The sequence below is a fragment of the Muscardinus avellanarius genome, assembly GCF_963383645.1.
Source record: "Muscardinus avellanarius genome assembly, chromosome: 7".
Lineage (NCBI taxonomy): Eukaryota > Metazoa > Chordata > Mammalia > Rodentia > Gliridae > Muscardinus > Muscardinus avellanarius.
The window spans coordinates 101,523,510-101,545,227 of record NC_137793.1 but is presented as its reverse complement, the minus strand read 5'-3'; the positions used below and the strand labels follow the sequence as shown (position 1 = coordinate 101,545,227).

Sequence of the window (21,718 nt, the reverse complement as noted above, 5' to 3'; positions counted from 1 at the left end):
TCTTATTCACAGGTATTATCTTTACACAGACCATTTAATTAATATTTCCTCTATTTATTCCTCCTCTTCCTCCCATTGCATGGCTTACACCTGTAAGAAGGAAAAAAAAAAAGAACAGAAAAGGAAAACTTTTAGCATAGAATTGTTTTCAATATGAAATATTTAAGCACCGTGGATATAAAACTGTTGGTCCACATGGTTAATGGAAATTATCACAGCAACTGGATTAATATGTTTATGATATGAAATATGAAAATTTTACATATTTTACTAGCTCTAACAAAAGTCACAAGGCTTCATTCTGTTGTACAAAAGGTATTTGATAAAATGACATGAGATATTACAAATGAACATAAAGCACTATATCACTAGATTTTCCAAATCTTATTTTAGATTTAAGAGTAAATTAAAAGCCCATATTCATTTTATACCTCCGGTACTTAAGTCTGTTTAAATTTACCTCTCTGTCTGTTAAACTGACGACCACGAACACCTTGTCTCAATGTTGTCTGAAGTCTTACTCTCCTGAAAGGCTTCGGTTGACTGCTGCTAGTATCTAAGAAAAACATTCAGATAAAAGAAAAGCAAGTTGAAAAAACAAGAAAGCAGTTATAACAGCAAAAATAACTACTAAATGAATGCATGGATAAAAATAGAGATATTTCCACTTACTTTGAATATTCAAGTTTGCTTTTTACCAATGAAGGACATTTAACAAAGTAAAACAAAAACAAAAACAAAAAAAACTCACAAAAAACTTATTTTTCTTTTTTCTCTCCTTTTTTGGGTACTGGGAATTAAATTCATGAGCATTCTACCCCTGGGCTATATCCCCAGCCCTATTTTTTTTTTTTAATTCTTTATTTCAAAACAGAGTCTCACTAAGTTGGGGAGGGCCTAAGTAGCTGAGGCTGTCCGAGAATCTGTGATCCTCCTATCTCAGCCTCCCAAGTACCAGGATTACAAGCATGTGCCACTATGCCCAGCTAGTTATATTTTTTGAGTCTTCTGTGTATGAAATACTGTGTTGTATAATTTACATATGCTATTTCTAATTTTGGTTGCAAGATTAGTTATGAGTATCCAAGTTTCATAATAAAATGTGCAGAGATTTAAAATGACTAGCTGTTAAAAGGTGGCCATGGGAGTCAGATGTAGTGGCATACGCCTGTATCCCTTGGGGGGCTGAGATAGGAGGACCACATAATTGAAGCAGCCCCAGCAACTTACTAAAACCCTGTTTCTAAGTAAAAAATATAAAAGGTTTAGGGGTATAGCTAAGAGGTAGAATGACTCTGAGTTCAATCCCCAATATCAAACACACACCACACACCTCCCCCCCACCCCCAAAAGGTGGACATGGGATCTGAATCTACAGACATTGGCCAAGAGTCTACTGTGTCACAGAAAAGCAGCTGACAGGGATAGGAAGAGATCCCGGGTTAGCAAAGTCTGTTAATGTTAAAGGTAGTAACTGCACAGATTTGCCTAAGCCAAGGTTCCATGAGTTACAGCTATAAGCAATTAAAAATGAAGATAGAGCCGGGCGTGGTGGCACACAATTGAAATCCCTGTGCTTAGGAGGCTGAGACAGGAGTATCCACAGGTTCGAAGCCAGCCTCAGCTACTGAGTGAGGCTCTCAGCAACTTAGTTAGAACCTGTTTCCAAATAAAGTATAAAATAGGTCTGGGAGTATAGCCCAAGGTAGAAAAGCTCCTGGGTTCCACCCCCAGTGCCACAAAAAACAACAACAAAAACTAATAAACAAAAAAAAAAAAAAAACCAGAATGGTAAGAAAATAGTGTGCAGGAACTCCCCAATAATGTAAGTGACCTCCTCTCTAAAATTTGAGATAGAGAAGCTAGTATAATGTATCTCTGGAGCCAAACTTCTTGAATTTGTATCCTGAATTGCCTATTACTTATTAGCTATATGACCTTGAGAAGTCATTCAATCTTTCTGTGCCTTAGTCTTCACTTCTATAAAACAGTGATGAGTATACCACACTGGGTTGCTGTTAGACTCAAATGAGTAAATATGCAAAAGATAGAATACTGCTTGAAACACACTGAGTACTCAATAAATGCTGTTATCATTTTTTAAAAATCCTGCAGAAATAACTTTTTTTTTTTTGGTGGTACTGGGGCTCATGGAAGTCCTTCTACCACTGGGTTACACTCCCAGACCTATTTTTTATATTTTTAAATTTGGAAACAGGGTCTCTTAAGCCAGCGAGGCTGGCTCCGAACCAGCGAGATCCTCCTGTCTCCACCTCCCAAAGCGCGGGGATTATAAGTGTGCGCCACCACACCCGGCGGAAATAACTTTTATTATATGAAGATACAAAATACTCTTTTCAAGCAATTTCAAACACCTGAAAAACCAAACTCTGAAACTGCATACACATCAGTAAATTTCAAACATATTTCTGAACCAACAAAGCTCCAACCCCTCAACTTTCCATAAACAAACCTCATGTAGAACTCTGAGATGTATAACAAATGGAAATGAAGCTGCCCTGGTTCAAACAGCAGCAGGATGCCTGGAGTATCTACCACTGCTTAGCTTCTTCCTAGGACACCTGTCCCCCACAGTCCCCGGCACCTCTGAGCGACCCCACAGGACGACAGAACATTTGCTGACAACCAGGTGTCTGAGTGAAACATGAGTGAAACACGAGTGCTCTGTTCTTGTGAGGTGCATCCACACTGTGTTTCTGCTGATCAATATCATACTATTCTTTTTTTTGGTGCTACTGGGGATTGAACCCAGGGGCACTCTACCTCTGAGCTACATCCCCAGCCTTATGTTTTACTCTTTATTTTGAAATAGGGTTTCACTAATTTATGGAGGGCCTCACTAAGTACCTGAGGCTTGCTGTGAACCACAATCCTCCTGTATCAGCCTCCCAAGTACTGGGATTACAAGCATGTACCACCATGCCTGGCAATACTAGACCATTCTTATAATAATGATGTAAGTATAAATCAAATGCCCTTTAGTGATAAAATTTTCCTGTTAAGTTTGGAGAAAAGGGATTATTGACTGGTTGCAGCCAGACAGTGTTTTGCAAGCAAGTCTGATGCACTCAACAGTGGCACTGTAATCAAGAGCAGCAACTCACCTACTGAAGAACTGGAAGGAGGGTCCTGGCTGGTGGAGGGGAGGTCTGGCTCATCAGGTGTCTGCACAGGCTCCTCTTCCTGCTGACTATCAATCTCAAGGCCTGCTTCTGAACTAATACTACGAAAAACCAAACAACATCCCCCAAAAGTTAGAAAACAGAGAGCTGATTCTGGAATGTATTCTAAGTTGTTCCCAACTTTTTCTTTGATATAGTTAATCATTTAACTCCAGAGGTCCCCTTTAACTAAAAATTTGGAGTTGTTTTTGATATTCATAAACATTTATGGGCAGAGGAAAAAAGAGCTCATTCCTTTTCTCACTGGGATGTGTTCTAATTTTAGTTTTTGTTTTTCCATGTTTCGGTTACCTTTTTTCTTTTGCAAAGATGTTTTATATTCTTGACATTCATAGGAAAAATACTATAGGAAATATAAATATACTATATATTTTAATAAGTTCCCAAACAATTTTTTAGGGAAGCAGAGTACTAAAATAATTCATAATATTCCTAGCTATTAATTGTAGCCCACTAACTCACCATGGGCTTTAGCCCACATAAGGCAGGCCATGAGCATGTGGAGTTCCTGGCTCAAGGGCTCTAGTTCCATCTTCTCAATCCCTTTCAAGATCAAGGGAGGATGGCAGTAGAAGGAGCACCTGAATCTGCTCCAGTTTTAATCATATGCAAACATTAGCATAGTTATTATAACAATTTACCTGAGAGATATCTCTGTAGACTGTGTGCTACTATTGAGAAGTGCTGGCGGAGTGTAAAAAGCATGTGGCTGAGGTCGGGTTACACCTGTTTGAGCTGACTACCAAGTAGTGCAGCCTAAGCAAGTTACTCTAGCACACTCTGAGTCCGGGCTTTACCATTTGTATAATGGGAAATAGCACTCTGCAGGGATACCGTGCAGGTTAGAAATGACATACGTAAAGTGACCTGCATATGTGGTACAGATTTAAAGGCAGCTAGTATTCTCAGCAGCGTGTGTAACTGCCTTCAAATTAAATAGCACTGTTAAGATTAGCATAGGCCTGCTTTTCACCTCATATACTAGACCTGACTTATGTGCACTGCTGCGAAATCAAACTCAGTACTTGGCTCTCTAGTAGGAAATCTGGGCTCTACTTCTTGCTGTTTCTAATTGTAAACTAGTTGAATGTTTTCATTTTATGAAGATTCCAGTTTGAAAGTTAAACTTTCTCTGCAACCACAGTCCAATAGCTCTTTCCGTTAAAATTACTCCATTTCCTTAGGATTAAAAAAAAAAAAAAAAAAAAAAAAACCAGTCATGAAACACTTCTTTTGTTAAGCTGTCTTTATAACTGATGTGTTAAAAATGGTGTCATGTCTTAAAAGCTACCTGAAAATCTCTTACTTTTTATGAAGGTAGTATTTCAGACATCAAAGTCTAAATGCTCACAAATAAGAAGTGAGGATCATTTGAGTCTGCTACTAAATGGAAAATGAGTCATTTTCTAAAATTTCCAATTTTCACAGAAAGACTTCTTTCCTGGGAAACAGTTCAAGCAGCTATGTGAATGGAAGGCAATAGTACTTTTAAAGAATATTTTGTTCTAGGATACATTTTGCAGTTTTCAGGGAGACAATGGTTTCAAAAAATACTGTCTTCGATAGTAATGTTCAAGTTCTACAATTTATTACTTATTATCTTCAAAACAGCTTCACAAAATATATGGTTTGGTGTATCTTTTTAGGGAAATGATACCAATAACAGTACAATAGATTCTTGGCTGAAAGAAAAGACACATAAAAGTCTAGTGAATCTATAGCAAGCAAAGACTACAGAATTAGTCAACTTTTACCCTTCAGATTCTGCCTCTACAAACACTTCATCCCCATCATCACCGGCTGCCGTCTCATTTGTTGTGGATGAAGTGCTGGTAGATGTTGTCACCATGGGAACAGACTGAGAGGCATGTTCTGAAGCATCGGAGGCGGTGCTCTCAGTGAATACAGTCACTTTGAAGAGAAAAAGAAATTAAAACCTTAACCTTGTAGTTTACTGAATTTTTAGCTAGACTATGCTCCACAGGTTTCTAATGTTAACAAAAAACACAAAATCTACTGAGCTGTCTTGAGTACCTACCTGGAGCTGCTACTTGTAGAGGGGTTGTGGGAACACTTCGGCCCCCAGATTCTTCTTCATGAGCCAGGAAGAGGGGTGTTTCATACATTCCTAATCCTAAAGACAATTCTGAGTATTAATGAGTGCCTGAAAGAACATAAAATAGCCAACAGGACAGGTACCTGGAAGAAAAATATGAACTGGTGGAGATACTCAACTTTACCGCTGTTCACAATTTAATTATTCCATCCAGCAATAATCAAGCTCTCAAAATTTTGGATAAAGCTTAAACATATCCAGTAAATTCTCTAACACTAAAAGTACTCTTAAAAAATTAGCTAACTTTTTTTTTTTTTTTTTGCGGTACTGGGGATGAAACCCAGGGGCATTCTATCTCTGAACTATACTTCCAGCCCTATTTTTTATTCTTTATTTTAAAACAGGGTCTCACTGAGTTGCAAAGGGCATCAACAAGTAGCTGAGACTGTCCATGAACGAAGAGTCTTCTGTGTCAGCCTCCTGAAGGCTGGGATTACAAGCGTGTGCCACCATGTGGGCTTAGCTAACATGTTCTTAACAGTTTTATTCTTAACAGTTTTAAAAGAGCTAACTTTATTAAGGATACAACTATGAACTAGTTCTGTTAGAAATCTATTCCTCACCAAATTTGTAAGGTATTATCATCTTCCTTTTTGCTAACAAAATAAAAGAGGCTCATTAATCTAAGGTTACAAAGTTAGCAAGCAGTGGCATTTTAAGCCTAGATCTGACTCCCAATCTAGGAAATTGTCCTAACATACAGAGCCATGTAAGGAGTTGAACTGATATGAAGTTACCTCACAATTTCATACTGATAGAGGCCTGCCATTTAGGATGTCATTTGACATCCTAAGTGACCAAGGAATGGTTACATCATGTGATTTTTATGAGGACTACAGATTATTCTTTTGTTTTCAGCTTATCATAAATTTAGTAATGTCCTCCCTATTTGCCTATAAAATGCCATACGGCTTCCCATAAATATTATGGGTAATATGACTTCCAACTGCGGATTAAAAAGTAATCAACTTCACAAAGAGCTTAATTTACATGTGGATAATAACTAACTTCTACTACTACTTAATTTTTGGGTCATGTTCTTTTATATACTTTGAATTAAAAAATAATATTAGTTGAAAAAATCTAAAGTCATGGGTTTAACTAGAATTGTTACAATTATCAAAGTGTAAACAGGAAACATGCTGTAATCCTTCCAACAATTCCAAAGTGTCAGAGGTATTTTTATATGTAAGTCAATATTTAAAAGCAGTATCAAGTACAAACCTTCCTTCTTTGTAAGTGAAAATGGCGTTATTTAGGTATCAACTCTTAAAATATTTAGACTTGCTTCAAACACACAAAAATCTAGGCATTACCAGGGTTTGCTTAGCTGCTCACCTCCTTGGGAAGCAAGCTGACCAAGGTCTGAGTGGCTGGAACTCGTCTGTGGCATATCTTCAGGTGGCCCAAACCGGAATCGAGGAACACCAGCAACCTGTGGGGAGCTAAGTGAACAAAGACTGACTTAGGATGAATTTCAAGCTACCCATTTAAATCACAATGGTGGGAAGAATATAGGAAAAAGGAAAAATGAGCACCAATAAAATGAGGAAAACAGGTTGAAAAGATGCTGGTGAAGGTTTCATTCATCATAATCATACTTTACAAGTATCAGTTGCCAATGAATTTAGTAATAACATGACTAACCTGGGATTTAAATAACTTTCATCTCTCCTGAGCTACGCTCAGTTTGGAATCTGTTGGCCATGCCCTCACAGATACACTGACAGCAACACACACGGAACAGGAAACATAAGAGAAAGAGAGTGGGAACGAAGTCACAAGACAAAGTCCTCACTCAGGCGTCAGTGTTTAGTCACAAAAACCAAGTCACCTATCTGGCCTACTAAAGAGACCCCAAGCTGCCTACCAAGGTTTAGAAAAATTGTAGTATTCGATGACTAGAAATTTGTTTTCCTCTTATTCTATCTTCACTACATTTATCCTCCCTCCTAGAAGTTAGCATTATTTCCTTTCCTTACTACTTTCCTTTGCTAGTTAGCTATTAATTCTTATGGATAATATTTCTGTAATAACTCTTAAGTTGAATGTCTTTTTTGTTTTAACAATACTGTATTAGTTAGAGGCTTTTCCTTCAAGTGGGTTTTTAAAAAAATTTTTATTGCAGTACTGGGGATGGAACACAGGGGCATTCTACCTCCAAGCTATACCCCGAGCCCGATATTTTATTCTTTATTTTGAAACAGGGTCTCACTGAGTTGAGGAGGGCCTATGTTGCTGAGGCTGGCTACGAACCTTGGTCCTCCCATCTCAGCAAGCTTGCACCCAGCTTGAATTTACTGCTTTTAATTTAAGCAAAAGCTACGCAGGTCAGTCAGATACATTCTCCTAAGAAGACTGCTACTCTTGTGTAAGGCGTTAGGAAGCTGGCTTCACAGACCGGTCATTTTAGAGGTTGAAGAGCTGGGCACCTGTGGCATCACACTTCACAGACCGGTCATTTTAGAGGCTGAAGAGCTGGGCACCTGTGGCTTCACGCTTTTTTGCCCGAGAATGCTGTTCACTCCCACTCAGAAGTGTGTTTACTGACATGAGTCTGTTCCTTACTGCTGACTTTCAGAAGAGAGAAGCTAACAATGATTGGTTAGCTTGCAAAAGCCAAAGCATGTTAGTTGAGGTAAACTAATTAATGAATGAGCTTAAAACTGGTTCTGACTGCTACATGTCAATGCATCTCTGGAACAATCAACCTTTTCCAAATTTGTGGAAATGTTTAAATTCTGATCTTCAAGTAGATATTATTGTGCAACTAATGCTTTAGCAACATAAATGTGTACTGTTAGCTGCTGGTGGTGATGCAAGCATGTAATCCCAGTATTTGGGAAGCTGTACAAGAGGATCGCAGGTTCAAGACCAGCCTCAGAAACTTAAGTGATAACTCTCGGCAACCTAGCCAGACCATGTTTCAAAACTAAAAAAGCTGGGCGCAGTGGTGGTGCATGCTTTTAATCCCAGCACTTGGGAGACTTGGGAGGCTGAGACAGGAGGATCAGAGTTTGAGGCCAGCCTCAGCTACTTAGTGAGGTCCTTTGCAACTCAGTGAGACCTTGTTTCAAAACAAGAATAAAAAATAGGGCTGGGGGTGCCTCCCAGAGGTAGAATGCCCCTGAGTTCCATCCCCAGTATCAAAAAAAAAAAAAAAAAAAAAAAAAGGGCTGAGGATGTAGCACGGAGGCAGAATGCCCCTAGGTTCAATCTTCAGTACCACACAAATACACACACACACACTCAAAGTGTATTTTCGTGTGGGAAATGAGTGGTCTAACACAACAGTTAACAAAGGTTCTAGAGTCAGACTGCATGGGTTTGAACCTATGTATTAACAAATACAAAATCAAACAATAAACATTAAAAAGGAAAGAGAAGCATCGGAGCACAAACTATGCCCGTCTTTCACAAACTTACTGAATCGCTTCAGCAAATCCATCCGTGCGGTGCGGCACCACAAGAGTTGGGGTACTTGGAACTGTTCTGTCTTCATCATCAAAGAAATGCTGCTGCTAAAACAAAGACAGAAAACTGGAGTTAACAGGCACAGGCCTGCACATGGAGAAGCGCTTTTACAAGATGGGGAGGCACTTACCATGCCACCTATTCCTGGAGTCAACTGAAGCCCTCGCCCTACAGACTGCCTCCGGGTCATCTGAATTCTCTATGTGGTAAAAAAGGAATTACTTTTGTTTTAAGGAATTAAGCAGCAAAACACATACCAAATAGCAACAGATACAGCTTATTATGCTGGCAATAAAATAACTGCAATGTCAGTAGATATGTAATCACCAGGATATTTTCAAGTAAAAATACCACTACTTTTGTACTAACAAAATCAATGCCAAGCTAGGCATGGTGAAACATGCCTGTAACTGCAGTACTTGGGAGGCCAAGATAGGATGGTCGTAGGTTCAAGGCCAACATGCAATAGCTTAGTGAGACCCTGTTTGTAAACAAAAAGGGCTAGGGCTTAGCTAAGAGGTAGAACACCCTCAGTTTAAATCCTCAGTACTACAACCCCCCCACCACAAACAAACTCTGAAACAGTAACAAACTTTAAATTAAATTTTAATGAATAGATACTGACCAATAGATAAAATATTAACTGATATGTAAATTAAAACCAATTAATGGTACTATCCTATTTGTAAACAAATGCATTTAGTTCCTATTCCCTTCACTGAAAATGTTAGCAAGTATACCTTTAGACCATAAGACTTAATTATTTTTTGGAGTTTAAACAGCAATATTTACTTTGTATAGTTTCCCAGTTAAGGCAATTACAAATCAATGAAATAAATATATATATTGCTGCATCCATAAGCTCCTGTAACACTTTATATTTTCACCAATGGTATTTTGGTAGAATCTGTACTTGACAGTATTCAACACTTTATGTTACCGGGTAAGACTCAAAGCTTGATTAATAGAGCGCTTGTACTTTTACTGCTGTGTTCTGTAAGAGCTTGATACCTGAACTGGTGGTCCCAACTCCTGAGGTGGGGCGTGGATGGTGAGCCTCGGGGGAAGGGGGTGCGGAGGGCGCCTGGGGGACTGAGGGGCTCGAGGGGCCTGCCTCTCAGACGCTGACGAAGGCTGCTGTTCTCTAGAACTCTCTTGGGAAAACGATGACTCTGCGGCACTTGTACTTCCTTCACCTAAAGGAAAAGTGTTTGTGAGCCATGAAACTTGCCATAAAAGAACGTGGACAATTCCTAGAACACGAATCTCATCACTAGAAACGTGCAACCTCACATACTTTTAAAGTAGAGTAACGAGGTGTAGCAGGAGCAAATGTTGGCTTTGAACCCAGAGATCAGCGAGTGTAGATTTATGAGTTGTATGACGTAGGGCAAATTCTATAAAGCCTGCAAGCCTATTTTTTTGTGTTTTTTTTTTTTGTTGTTGTTGTTGGGTAACAGAGTAAAGTTCATGTAAAAGTACAATTTTTAAGATTTCATACCACGGGATGCTGAAATGAAGTATAGATACATGAAAGAACACTAATTTGTTGTTAAATTTTTACATTCATTTGTTTAAAAAAAGGAAGATTTCCAAGAGTACAGAGTAACTTTTTTTCTGAAAAGGAGGTGATAAGCCAACTATGTTTGGGAATCTCTCATTAGCCCAATACAAATTCACATTTAATATCTTGTTTTGGCTTCTATTCTTTTTTTTTTTTTTTTTTGGCAGTACCAGGGATGAAACCCAGGGGCATTGTACCTCCAAGCTACACCCCCAGCCCTATTTTTTAGCCTTTTTGTTTTTTTGTGGTACTGGGGTTCCTGGAAGCCCTTCTACCTCCAGGCTACACTCCCAGACCTATTTTTTTTTTATATATATTTTTATTTGGAAACAGGGTCTTTTAAACCAGTGCGGCTGGCTTGGAACCTGCGTGATCCTCCTGTCTCTGCCTCCCAAGCACAGGAATGAATAAGCATGTGCCACCACGCCCGGCTAGCCTTTTTACTTTTGAAACAGGGCCCCACTGAGTTACAAAGGCCTCGCTAAGTAGCTTAGGCTATCTGCGAACTACCTGGTCTCTGCCTCCTGAATGCTGGGATTACAAGTGTGCGCCACCACGCCCGGCCTGGTTTTATTCTTAATAAAGTAGTGGCCTTACCTGAAGGTCAGACCTCTAGAGTGTCAGCAGAACAAGCCAGGTGTGAAGAAGACTGAGGAAAAGCCTTTCCTAATAACACTTTTCTAGTCTGGTTTTCCTAAATTTCAAATCTTAATTGCCCCTCAAATATCTAGGACGTTTATATACATTGTAAAAGCAATAAAATCTGTCTTCTACTATGAAGAGTGGAATAGTGTATCACAAAACTTAGTCCTTTATAGGTCTGACATCTAGAACCAGATCCTGGCTCTATATTTGGTACTATGTGAACTTGGTTAAGTACTTTACTTCTCTATGAGTTGGATTTTTCACTAGTAGTACCTCAATCTAGCAAATTTATTATAACAAGACAAGTAAAGATGCTAAGAAACACATGAAATAACTTTGGGCAAAATTCTAAATTCACCTACTATCATAATTTTTTTATTATTATTTTTGTGGTACTGGGAATGGAACCCAGGGACATTCCACCTCTGAGCTATACCCACCCCCAGCCCTATTTTATTATTTTGAAACAGGGTCTTACTAAGTGGTTGGGGCTGTCCTTGAACCTGTGATCCTCCTGTTTCAGTCTCCCAGGTACTGGGATTACAAGTATGTGCCACCACATCCAGCTACTACCTGAATTCTACTCAGCTTACTTGGCCTATCATTGCTTTCAAAAACAACAACAAAAAAAAGCAAAGGGAAGAGTCTTGCAAAACTGATCTGTGGACATCTTTTGTGTACTTTGTAACTGGGAAGAAAGGTTAGATACACTTGCCTTCAATAGAATTTACTCTCAGTGATACCTCAAGAGTCAAGAAATTTCCTTCTATATCTCAACTATGTAATACACAGAAAACATTAAATCTACAACATATTTATAAATAATATTGTTTATTATATAGCTTAATACTCATTGGTTTTTTTCCTAAAAAGTTGAAAAGGTTGTTTGTCTTTTCTTTACATTAATTCAAATGAACATATACCCTGCTCTTTTAAATATCCAGACCTTCCCAGAAACCCAGATATATGTATTCCTATCATTCTAAACATTTTGAGGGGCATGGTAGCGCACGCTTGTGATCCCCGTGCTTGGGAGGCTGAGATGGGAGGATTGCACAGGTTCGAAGCCAGCCTCAGCTGACTTAAAAGACCCTGTTTCCAAATTAAAAAAATATAAAATATAGGCCTGGGAGTGTAGCCCGGAGGTAGAAGGCCCCTGGGTTCCATCCCCAGTACCAGCAAAATAAATAAATAAAAATAAAATATAAACATACAAGGTTTTACTATATTGCTAGTAATAAATTTGGCTTCACATTATTATCTGTAAAAGCAAATATTACACCAGATGACCACTAATCTCTGAAAACACACTTTTTTTTTTGGTGGTGGTGGTACTGGGGTTCCTGGAAACCCTTTTACCTCCAGGCTACATTCCCAGACCTATTTTTTGTACTTTTCTTTACTTGGAAACAGGGTCTCTTAAGCCAGCGTGGCTGGCTTTGAACCTGTAGGATCCTCCTGTCTCCATCTCCCAAGGGCAGGGATTACAAGTGTGCGCCACCATGCCCGGTGAAAACAGACTTTAAAACAATGATACTAGCTGGGTGTAGTGGCACATGTTTGTAATCCCAGAATTTGGGAGGCTGAGACAGGAGGATCGCGGTTCACGGACAGCCTCAGCTACCACTTAGTGAGGCCCTTTGCAACTCAGTGAGCCCTATTTCAAAATAAAGAATAAAAAAATAGGACTAGGGCATAGCTTGGAGGTAGAATGCCCCTGAATTCCAACCCCAGTATTGCCAAAAATAAATAAATAAATAAACAAAATAAAGAATAAAAAGATAGGGCTAGGGTGTAGCTTGGAGATAGAATTCCCCTGGGGCCAATCCCCAGTACCACAAACAAAACAAAAAAATGATACTAAAAATTATTTGTCATTTTCATGATCTTTTAATGCCTACACGTTTTTAGTGGACACCCCCGGACTGATACTTCCAAAGATTTAAAAAATGCCACCCTACATTAATCAAAACATTTTTTTCCATTGGTGGATGCAAGACTACATTATAAACCTCCAGCACCCACAAAACTCAAGACATGCAGCTTGATTAGACTGACCTCTTCTGGTTGTGAAATGCTGTCACAAGCCCTTGATATAATTTTTCCAGTTAAGAAGAACAGCAGCAGAATCGACATTTTAACACATGAGAGACTTCAAAATGTTTAAAAGTTTGATTTGAACATCAGATAAGGTAGAAAAGCAGTCAGATAAAGTAGAAAAGACAGTAAAGTGACGGCCCCTAACAGACATAAACACAGCAGACTTTATGAGGGCATAAAATGATAAAAACGCAAGAACAAGAACAAATCCTTTGCTTTCTGATTTACTAAGTTTTATTACCTGGATAATAAAGTTCATTTATATTGTAGACAGTATTACCAATAATAACTTAAAAAAGACTAATGAAAATCTCACCACTGTTCTGAGAATCAGCAGCTCTCTGATTACTTTCCCCTCCTCCCATACTTTCTTCTGTTTCTGTACCTGGATCAGTCCCATCGCCACCCTAAAAATGAAATGTCATGACTTCAGATCAAATACCTTAAAAACACAGACCAAATAACTAACCACAGCAAACCTAGGAAAAAACAAACCAACCAACCCAACCAAACTCCAAAAGTTTAACATTTTGGTGCCCTGATAACAGAGGGCTTTTTCTTTTTCTTTTTTTTTTTTTGGTGGTACTGGGGGTTCCTGGAAGCCCTTCTACCTCCGGGCTACACTCCCAGACCTATTTTTACATTTTTATTTGGAAACAGGGTCTCCTAAGCCAGCGCGCGCGGCTGGCTTCGAACCTGCGCGATCCTCCTGTCTCTGCCTCCCAAGCGCGGGGATTACAAGCGTGCGCCACCACGCCCGGCTTTAGAGGCCTTTTTCTATCAGAGGAAGGCCAGTGTTCTGAGTCAGCTCTTGAAAAGCACAGCCAGAACTTGGCCACTTACCTCGGCGTCGTCGGCTTCGTCGCCATCATTCCCATCGGCACTACCCGTTCCTTCATTACTGTCTTCGCCCTCGTCTCCCATCCCCGTGTCATCTTCGTCATCATCATCGTCGTCTTCATCTTCTTCATAATCCTAACAGAGAAACACCAGGTATGAGTGAAGATTCAGGATACCACATATGCTTTACACATCTTACCACACCTAAGAAATTTAGCAAATCATCACTGATCAGGAACAGAAGTGTCCTGAGAGTTGTATGTATTTAGTTTAACAGCACAAGATAGCTCAACTGTGATGCTTGATGAAACTGGTAATAATCAACTTCGAATTATAAGTTTGCATGAGACTGTTCAATAATTATAGATCATAAAGCCTCAAGTGGTTTACTTTAATCCCATCTAAATTTAAATAGAGCTGAATAATAAAATAAAATCAGAAGTTTTTTTTAAAAAATGTTGCTTTATTAATAAAGAATCTAAAGTGAAAAGACATCAATATTAGATTATCCCCCCAACAAAATACCAAATTTCACCTAAAATACACTTCAACAATGATAATGTAAAAATAAGTAACCTTAATTACTTCTAAATGAACCACAGGGCTCAAAGAAGAAAAAAACACTTTGTTTCTTCGTTTTACCTCCCAAAAACCTAGTGTTTATAATTAACTTCATGAGTCACTTATCTGTAAGATTTAAGATGAAATTTGAGGACAAATTCTTTTTTTTTTTTTTTTTCAGTACTAAGGATGGAACTCAAGGACATTCAACCTCTGAGCTACATACCCCCTATCCTATTTTTTATTCTTTATTTTGAAACAGGGTCTAAGTAGCTGAGGCTGTCCGTGAACTGTGATCCTCTGGTCTCAGCCTCCCAAATGCCGGGATTACAATCGTGCGCCACCATGCCCGGTTTAAGGACAAATTCTAAATGACTCGAAAATGATTAAAAAATGAAACTATTCTACCCCCAAAGTACATGCCCAGTCTTATTTTTTATTATTTATTATAAAACAGGGTCTAAATTGTGGAGGGCCTCACTAAATAGCTGAGGCTGGCCATGAACCTAAGATCCTTCTGTCTCAGCCTCACAAGTACTGAGATTACAAGTGTGTGTCACCACGCCTGGCAAAAAAGGGCAAAATTTAAAAGTATTAATTTTTCCAGCATTGCCCTTATGCTCATTTTCATTATGAAATGTTATTTTCTGAACTAATCAGGGTAAAAGAAAAACAATATAATCTATTGAAACTGACTGAAAATTAGAATTTCCTAATTGATACATTAGTAGCCTCAAGGATTTGAGCAGTTTCATCCAGTAGCATAAAAATACTGGCTGATTTGAAAACCAAGGTCACCTCATGCTCTCCATCATTATCATCGTCATCTTCTTCCTCATCATCACTGTCAATCACAATGACATCGTCCCCTTTGCCCTGGCCATCCTGGGAGGATGTTGTTGTTTGCTGATCTGACTGAAGTGGGCCAAGGTCTATTTGCAGGGACTGAGAAGTTTCTTCACTGTCTTCCATAGGTGTATAATCTCCCTGGGTGACTCCCTTTAAAAAAATAAAGTAAAAAAATTAAAAATTAAGAAAATCAAGAATACTTATAACTATCGATGAGAAATAGGTCAAAGTAAAGACTAGACTACTTATGGGCTAGTAGCATTTTATTTTTAAAAAGATAGTTTAAAAGCAAAATTATTTTGAATATGTGTTTCAATTGTCAAAGCAAATTTCATTCCTTAAAAGCACTAATTTATTACCTTGCCTATGTTCTTACTTACTTCTCCAATGGAATCTTGAGAATCCTGGTTGTATGCTTGAGTCTCGACTTCTCCATCAGTACTTTCTTCTGCCATAACTTCTTCCTAAGTCATAATATACAATTTATTAACTATTCCAGTGCACTAGATGATGTCATCTGTTTAGCTAGTACTTTCAAAAAACCAAAACTCAAATCTACAACTTTATGAGGCAATATACAAGAAATGCTTATAGAACTTAAGCCATGGCAGATAGTTAGTTTGCATACCTCAGTTCCTACAGGCGTGACAGTCTTCAGCTTCTTTGGAAGAGGCATTTCCACTGTGTCATCAGAAACTTGGTCTGATGCTTCTATGGTGCTGTCCTCTTCTTCTTCACGCGTACGCTTTGGCAAAGAGGAACTTGGAGTGGCTGAAACTTTGAAATTATGTAATTTAAGCCTTGAATTACAACTTGGTAATAACTCCCTTTAGACAAGGATTATTTCAAAAACATTTTTCAAAAGCTAATATGATCACTTCACTAAAGGACAGCTAACATTCCACTGTACAGATTAAAATAAAATCAAGTCTTAGATCAATGCCCATCAACAAAAACTTGTTCTTGCTGATCTATGAATAAACAAAAGGCCACTTATTTATACTGACCTAACATCTGATTAATAAAGGCAGCCAATTACAATACATCTGATCCACTGATTATACTGATTTATAACTGCTGTTTATAAAGTCTTCACAGGGACATCTGTAAACTCAGGCCTACTTAAATGAAAACATTTATAATGTGTGTAAATAGGGCTGTGGTTTCCTGGTCCTCAGGATCTGCATTAAGTTTCATAGTGTTTGCGGTTTTTTCCCCTCAAAGTCAGCAAATAACTGGAAGGGAAGAAAGATTTTTTTACTCAATGATAAAAACTGAGCCGGGCGTGGTGGTGCACGCTTGTAATCCCTGCGCTTGGGAGGTGGAGACAGTAGGATCACGCAGGTTCGAAGCTAGCCGTGTTGCCTTAAGAGACCCTGTTTCCAAATAAAAAAAGTACAAAATAGGTCTGGAAGTGTAGCCCGGAGGTAGAAGGGTTCCAGGAGTCCCAGTACCACCAAAACAAAACAAAACAAAAACAACCCCCCCACCAAACCCAAATACAACAACAAAAAATCCAAAAACTGACCACAGCCTATTTAATAGCAATGATAAAATAAAATGTTAGAAATAGATTGATTCATTGCAATACCTGGTAGAAGCAAATATTTAACAGAATATTCGAGATATGTGTTCTAAGAAATCATAAACATACAGGTATACTCTAACTTTATTTTTAAAATAATCTCACCAGTGCCAAATACTGCTGTAGAAGTAGAAGGCCGCTCGACTGGCGAACTCTGAACAACCTCTACTATGTTCGGGGACAACTCTTGACTTGCAGGCTCAATCTGAGGGTGACTCTGCTGAGTGGGCTGCACAAAAGCTGTAGCCTGTGTCTGTTGCTGAACAGTTAAAATGGGTTGAGATATGGAAGGCTGGACATTGGGACTAGTAGAACGAACAGATCCACTTGTGCTTCCAAACACTGGGACGTGTTCCACGGGCCCCTCTGCTTGCAGAGCTGAAACACAATTGCAGGGTTGAATAAAGAATTCTCCTCTCACCAAAGCTGGGCTGCATATGTCATGTTTTGCAGTTTTGATGTACATATCTCCTCAAACATCAAATTCTAAGTTTTTATTAGAGCTCAATGATAAAGCATTTGCCTAGCATGTATGAGGCCCTGAGTTCAATCCACTGCAAAACACATACACACACACACACACACACACACACACACACACACACACACACGGGAAAAAAGTTTTACTTGTAATTTACATCATAATCATTTTAAGCATTTATACACATTACATATTTTAAACATTTAAAAAATTTACTGAATTCTAACTGTCTAGATTAAAAATGTAAAGAAATAAACACCTAGCAGTTTTACTGAACACCTATTTTGGATTAGGTAAAGGAATTAAACAGTAAAAAACAAGAATTACATTTAGGAGTTCAATCTAGTAGAGTAAAAATGCATGTATAAAATTAAATAAAGTACAAAGTTTAATTTGCATCTTATTTTTTAATATAATAAATAGCAAAGTGCCATGGGAATAAAGTATGAAAAACTCAGATAATTTCAGTGAAAAAGTTATGTTTGTGTTAAGCCAGTAATTTACTATGATTTTTTTCAAAGTAGATTTCCAATCATCTTTTTGTTCATTACAGGTGAACATTCTGGTTTTAGAAAAACTATTGAGAGAGAGAGAGAGAGAGATTTCCTTCTTTAGCTTAAAAACAAAGCAAAAGAATGAAGGGAAGGAAGAAATCTGCTGCATTAACGAGTATCCTAAAGGTTGGGGTGGAGCTTAGTGATCAGAGCATTTGCCCAGCATGCACAAAGCCCTGGGTTCAATCCCTAGCACTGCAAACAAAACAAAGCCTACCAAACAAACAAAAAATAAGTATCTTGGGAGGCATATGCTTTGCAATATCAACTACCCACTTTGACTATGATGTCTGATTCTAGATACTTAGATGCCTCATTTATTCTTGAAGTTACTATATTGTCAAAATAACTTAAATATGCAGTTAGTTCAATCGGATCTGTATATTTTACTACCTTCCTGTGATTCCACTTGGGTAGTAGGCATCACTGTCGCTGTTGGGGTAGTTGTAGGATTCGTAACAGTTGCAGGTGTAACCATTGGGCGGATACTAGCCCTGGGTGTGGACTTATTCCCAGCCATGGCTGCAGCTGTCACTTTACTTGGAGTAGAAACAACAGGAGTTGGCTTGATATTGGCCGTTGGTGGATCTGACGTACTGGCACTTATAGAAGGGAAAACCAAGAATAATGCATTTATGAAAATTTATCACAAATATTCCTTATAAAATACATATGTTCTATGAAAAGCAAGATACATATATTTCCTTAAGTGGATATTTAGCAAGTATGACCCTAATATGGTTCAGACCTAATTCTTTTTCCTACCACTGGTTTTGATAGGCATGATAGATTTAAAGTAAATATTTGAATAAAAAAAAAGGCCTTGAGTACAGTTTTGAACTTTTTCTTCACTAAATATTTCAGAATTCTTACCGGAAGTGTTTTAAATTTAAGCATTAAAAATTACAGGGAATGCTCCAGAGTGGTGTGTCCTAACGACACAGAAAACATGCAACTGTTAAAAGTACTGAACCCAAGCCTCAGCCCAGCTGTTTATACTTGACATTATATAATGGCATCACAGGAAATCAGTAATGGCCTATCTTAGAAACCAATCACAAAGTAAAAGAGAAGACTTGTGTTTTGTCACACAGCTCTACCTGGTAAAACTGAAACTAAAAACAAGAGTCAGTAACTCTGTTAGGAAATTTTGCACAGATAAACAGCTCTTCTAGTATATATTTTTATAACAGAGTATATAGATTTGATTTTTCTCAAAGATCACCAGGTCTTCTATGATTTTTAAAAAGAAAAGCAAACTATAAAAGAATTAAAACTCACATTCCTCTCTCACCAGAAGCTGGAGTGGTTTTCAATGTAATCTGTCTCTGCTGTTCTGAGACCTATAAAGAAAAAATTATTGATGTCTGTGCATTTCCCACATGAAAATCCATTGAACACTGCTATCAAATTACTTTACTATTGTTAATGTTTGGCATATTTGAAGTTTTAGTCACAATTCCCTTTGAGGAAGGCTCCTAAATCAAATGTATGGAAAAAGCAAAGGGTAGTCATTTCAGCAGAACTGGCTCTGCACCTTGTTGGTGGGCTCCTGGGGCTCGTCTCTCTGCTCCAGGTGCCTCTCCTGATGCTCCCTGAGCTCTCTCTCCAAGCGACTGATACGACCCTCATACTGGGACTTGAGAGCCGTCATGCGAACATCCAGTTCATCTTTCTGCTGATCTAAGGCTCCATTCCTTTGTTTAAGCTCCTCATTTTCTTTAGTTAGCTGATCTTTTACACCTAAAAGAAGTAACCATGCGATTATATATTATATTCAAACAGAAAAATTTATGAAATTAACCGGCACACACAGATTCTGTTACTACACATTAACATCTACCTCAGTTGTGATATGCTACATATTTCAAGAACCAAACTTCTAATCAACATATCCATGTTTATTATTCTGACATAGATACAAATAACTTCTAACATCTCAAAAAGTTAAATACGTTAGGAAAAGCCCTTTTTATTTCAATGTATCATTTACTTCATAATTACCAATTATGAAATTTTCATTTTATATAACCTATAGAATATATTAAAATAATTCAATAACTTTATTTAATAAAGTTGCTATTACACTATCTTAGTGAAGAATTGTGTTAATAATAAAGCTTATCTGATTTGACATCTTACCTATCTACTCAGCAGATTGGCAACCAAGAATGAGTAAGGCCCTGAGACTTGCACACTGGGCTTTTCACAGATCTGACATGTGCTCTCCCTGAAGGCCCAGAGGAACCCTCCAAGTGAGGCACAGAAAACCCCTTGGGCAGGTAAGATCTAATGCTGTCTAGTCTACAGAAGGTGCCTGTTTAGCATAGTCTGGACTCAAAGATCTTGGCCACAATGTAGACTTGTTACACACCAAAGCAGGATAGCAGTACCCTACACTGATTGTCAGCCAACAATTTAAAGACTTCATAAATACAGCAAAGATGCTGGGAGTGGTGGTGTACGCTTGTGATCCAAGCATTCGGAAGGACAAAACAAAAGAATTGTGGCTCGCAGACAGCCTCAGCTACTACTTAGTGATGCCCTTTGCAATTCAGTGAGACACTGTTTAAAAAAAAAATTTATATATCTATAGATATATCGATATCTATAAATACAGAGAGAGAGAGAGAGAGAGTGAGAGAGAGCGTGCGCACAAAGATATCCAAGGTGTCTCTATGTTTTTCTAATTAAATAAACCTGGTAGTGAGAGCCTTTATCATCCAACCAACTTCCACTACAAAGTTCAAACCTCAACGTATACAGAAGTTTACCAGCTAAATGCGCGATTTTTGATTTTGCTGCTACAATAGCCTTTCTTGTTTTTTCTTCCTTCTCTGTTATCTGCTGTCGGAGCTGCTCCTCCTGTGTAGTTCTATCTTGAAGATCCTGGCGAAGTCTGGAAAGTTCAGATTGAAGCTGTGCAGTCTGTTCCTGGAGAGTCCTTGCTTCTGTCTCTTTTTCAGATAATGTCTTTTAAAGGAAAAACACATTCACAATGTAATTTAATCAAAATAAACTGTATGTTCAATAGACTTAAAATGTAGCATTTATTTGTTTTTTGTGGTACTGGCATTTTTTTGAATCCAGGGCATTCTACCTCTGAGCTATACCCCAGCCCTATTTTATTTTGAAACAGCATCTTCCTAGGTTGATGAGAGTCAATACTTGCTAAGGCCATCCTCCAAACTGCGATCCTCCTTGTCTCAGTCTCTCAAGTAGTAGGATTATAGGTGTGCACCACCACTCCAGGCAAAATGTAACATTTATTAACTTACTTTATTTTAAAATACTTTTTACTTTTAACTGATATATACTAAATGTATCAGCTTTATATACTAATGAGTACCACACAGTGTATTTAAAACAGGCTACAATTTATCTCCTCAGATATTTACCAATTCTAAGCGTTTGAAATGTACAGTACATAACTGTTACAGTTACCACTCTGCACTGGTACCTCAGAGCCTCTTGCTCCAATCTGACTTAATACCCGCTGATCAAAATTTCTCTATACCTCTTCTTTAGATTAAGGGAAATAAAAAAAGTGGAGGTCCAACCAAGTAAGTAGATATATGAAGATGATGAGACTCATTATATGCATGATCAATTAAAAGCTTAAAAGGATACAATATATACAATTTCAGTGGTAGGAGAGTGTCAGTGTTCAACAAGAACCAGGACAGGCACAGAGTGGTGGCGCACACTTGTGGAACAGGCTTAAAATCTCAGCAGTCAGGAGGCAG

At 38.2% G+C, this 21,718-nt stretch overlaps 1 protein-coding gene across 1 annotated transcript in view; it reads right to left on the bottom strand.

Annotated features, from left to right (window-relative positions):
* Positions 1–34: 34 nt before the first annotated feature.
* The window catches only part of TPR (translocated promoter region, nuclear basket protein), a gene marked incomplete at both ends in the record, with an annotated part of 69,925 nt that continues 48,241 nt past the window's right edge, over positions 35–21,718 (bottom strand). Inside the window, 19 exons of the mRNA XM_080699542.1 lie at positions 35–90; positions 461–556; positions 3,126–3,244; positions 4,958–5,114; positions 5,242–5,337; positions 6,658–6,764; positions 8,746–8,840; positions 8,924–8,992; positions 9,805–9,989; positions 13,419–13,509; positions 13,946–14,077; positions 15,302–15,502; positions 15,733–15,816; positions 15,981–16,129; positions 17,043–17,315; positions 18,366–18,574; positions 19,254–19,315; positions 19,510–19,715; positions 20,747–20,945. Of these exons, the coding sequence (XP_080555668.1) occupies positions 35–90; positions 461–556; positions 3,126–3,244; positions 4,958–5,114; positions 5,242–5,337; positions 6,658–6,764; positions 8,746–8,840; positions 8,924–8,992; positions 9,805–9,989; positions 13,419–13,509; positions 13,946–14,077; positions 15,302–15,502; positions 15,733–15,816; positions 15,981–16,129; positions 17,043–17,315; positions 18,366–18,574; positions 19,254–19,315; positions 19,510–19,715; positions 20,747–20,945 (2,586 nt within the window). The remainder of the gene's footprint in view (positions 91–460; positions 557–3,125; positions 3,245–4,957; positions 5,115–5,241; positions 5,338–6,657; positions 6,765–8,745; positions 8,841–8,923; positions 8,993–9,804; positions 9,990–13,418; positions 13,510–13,945; positions 14,078–15,301; positions 15,503–15,732; positions 15,817–15,980; positions 16,130–17,042; positions 17,316–18,365; positions 18,575–19,253; positions 19,316–19,509; positions 19,716–20,746; positions 20,946–21,718) is intronic.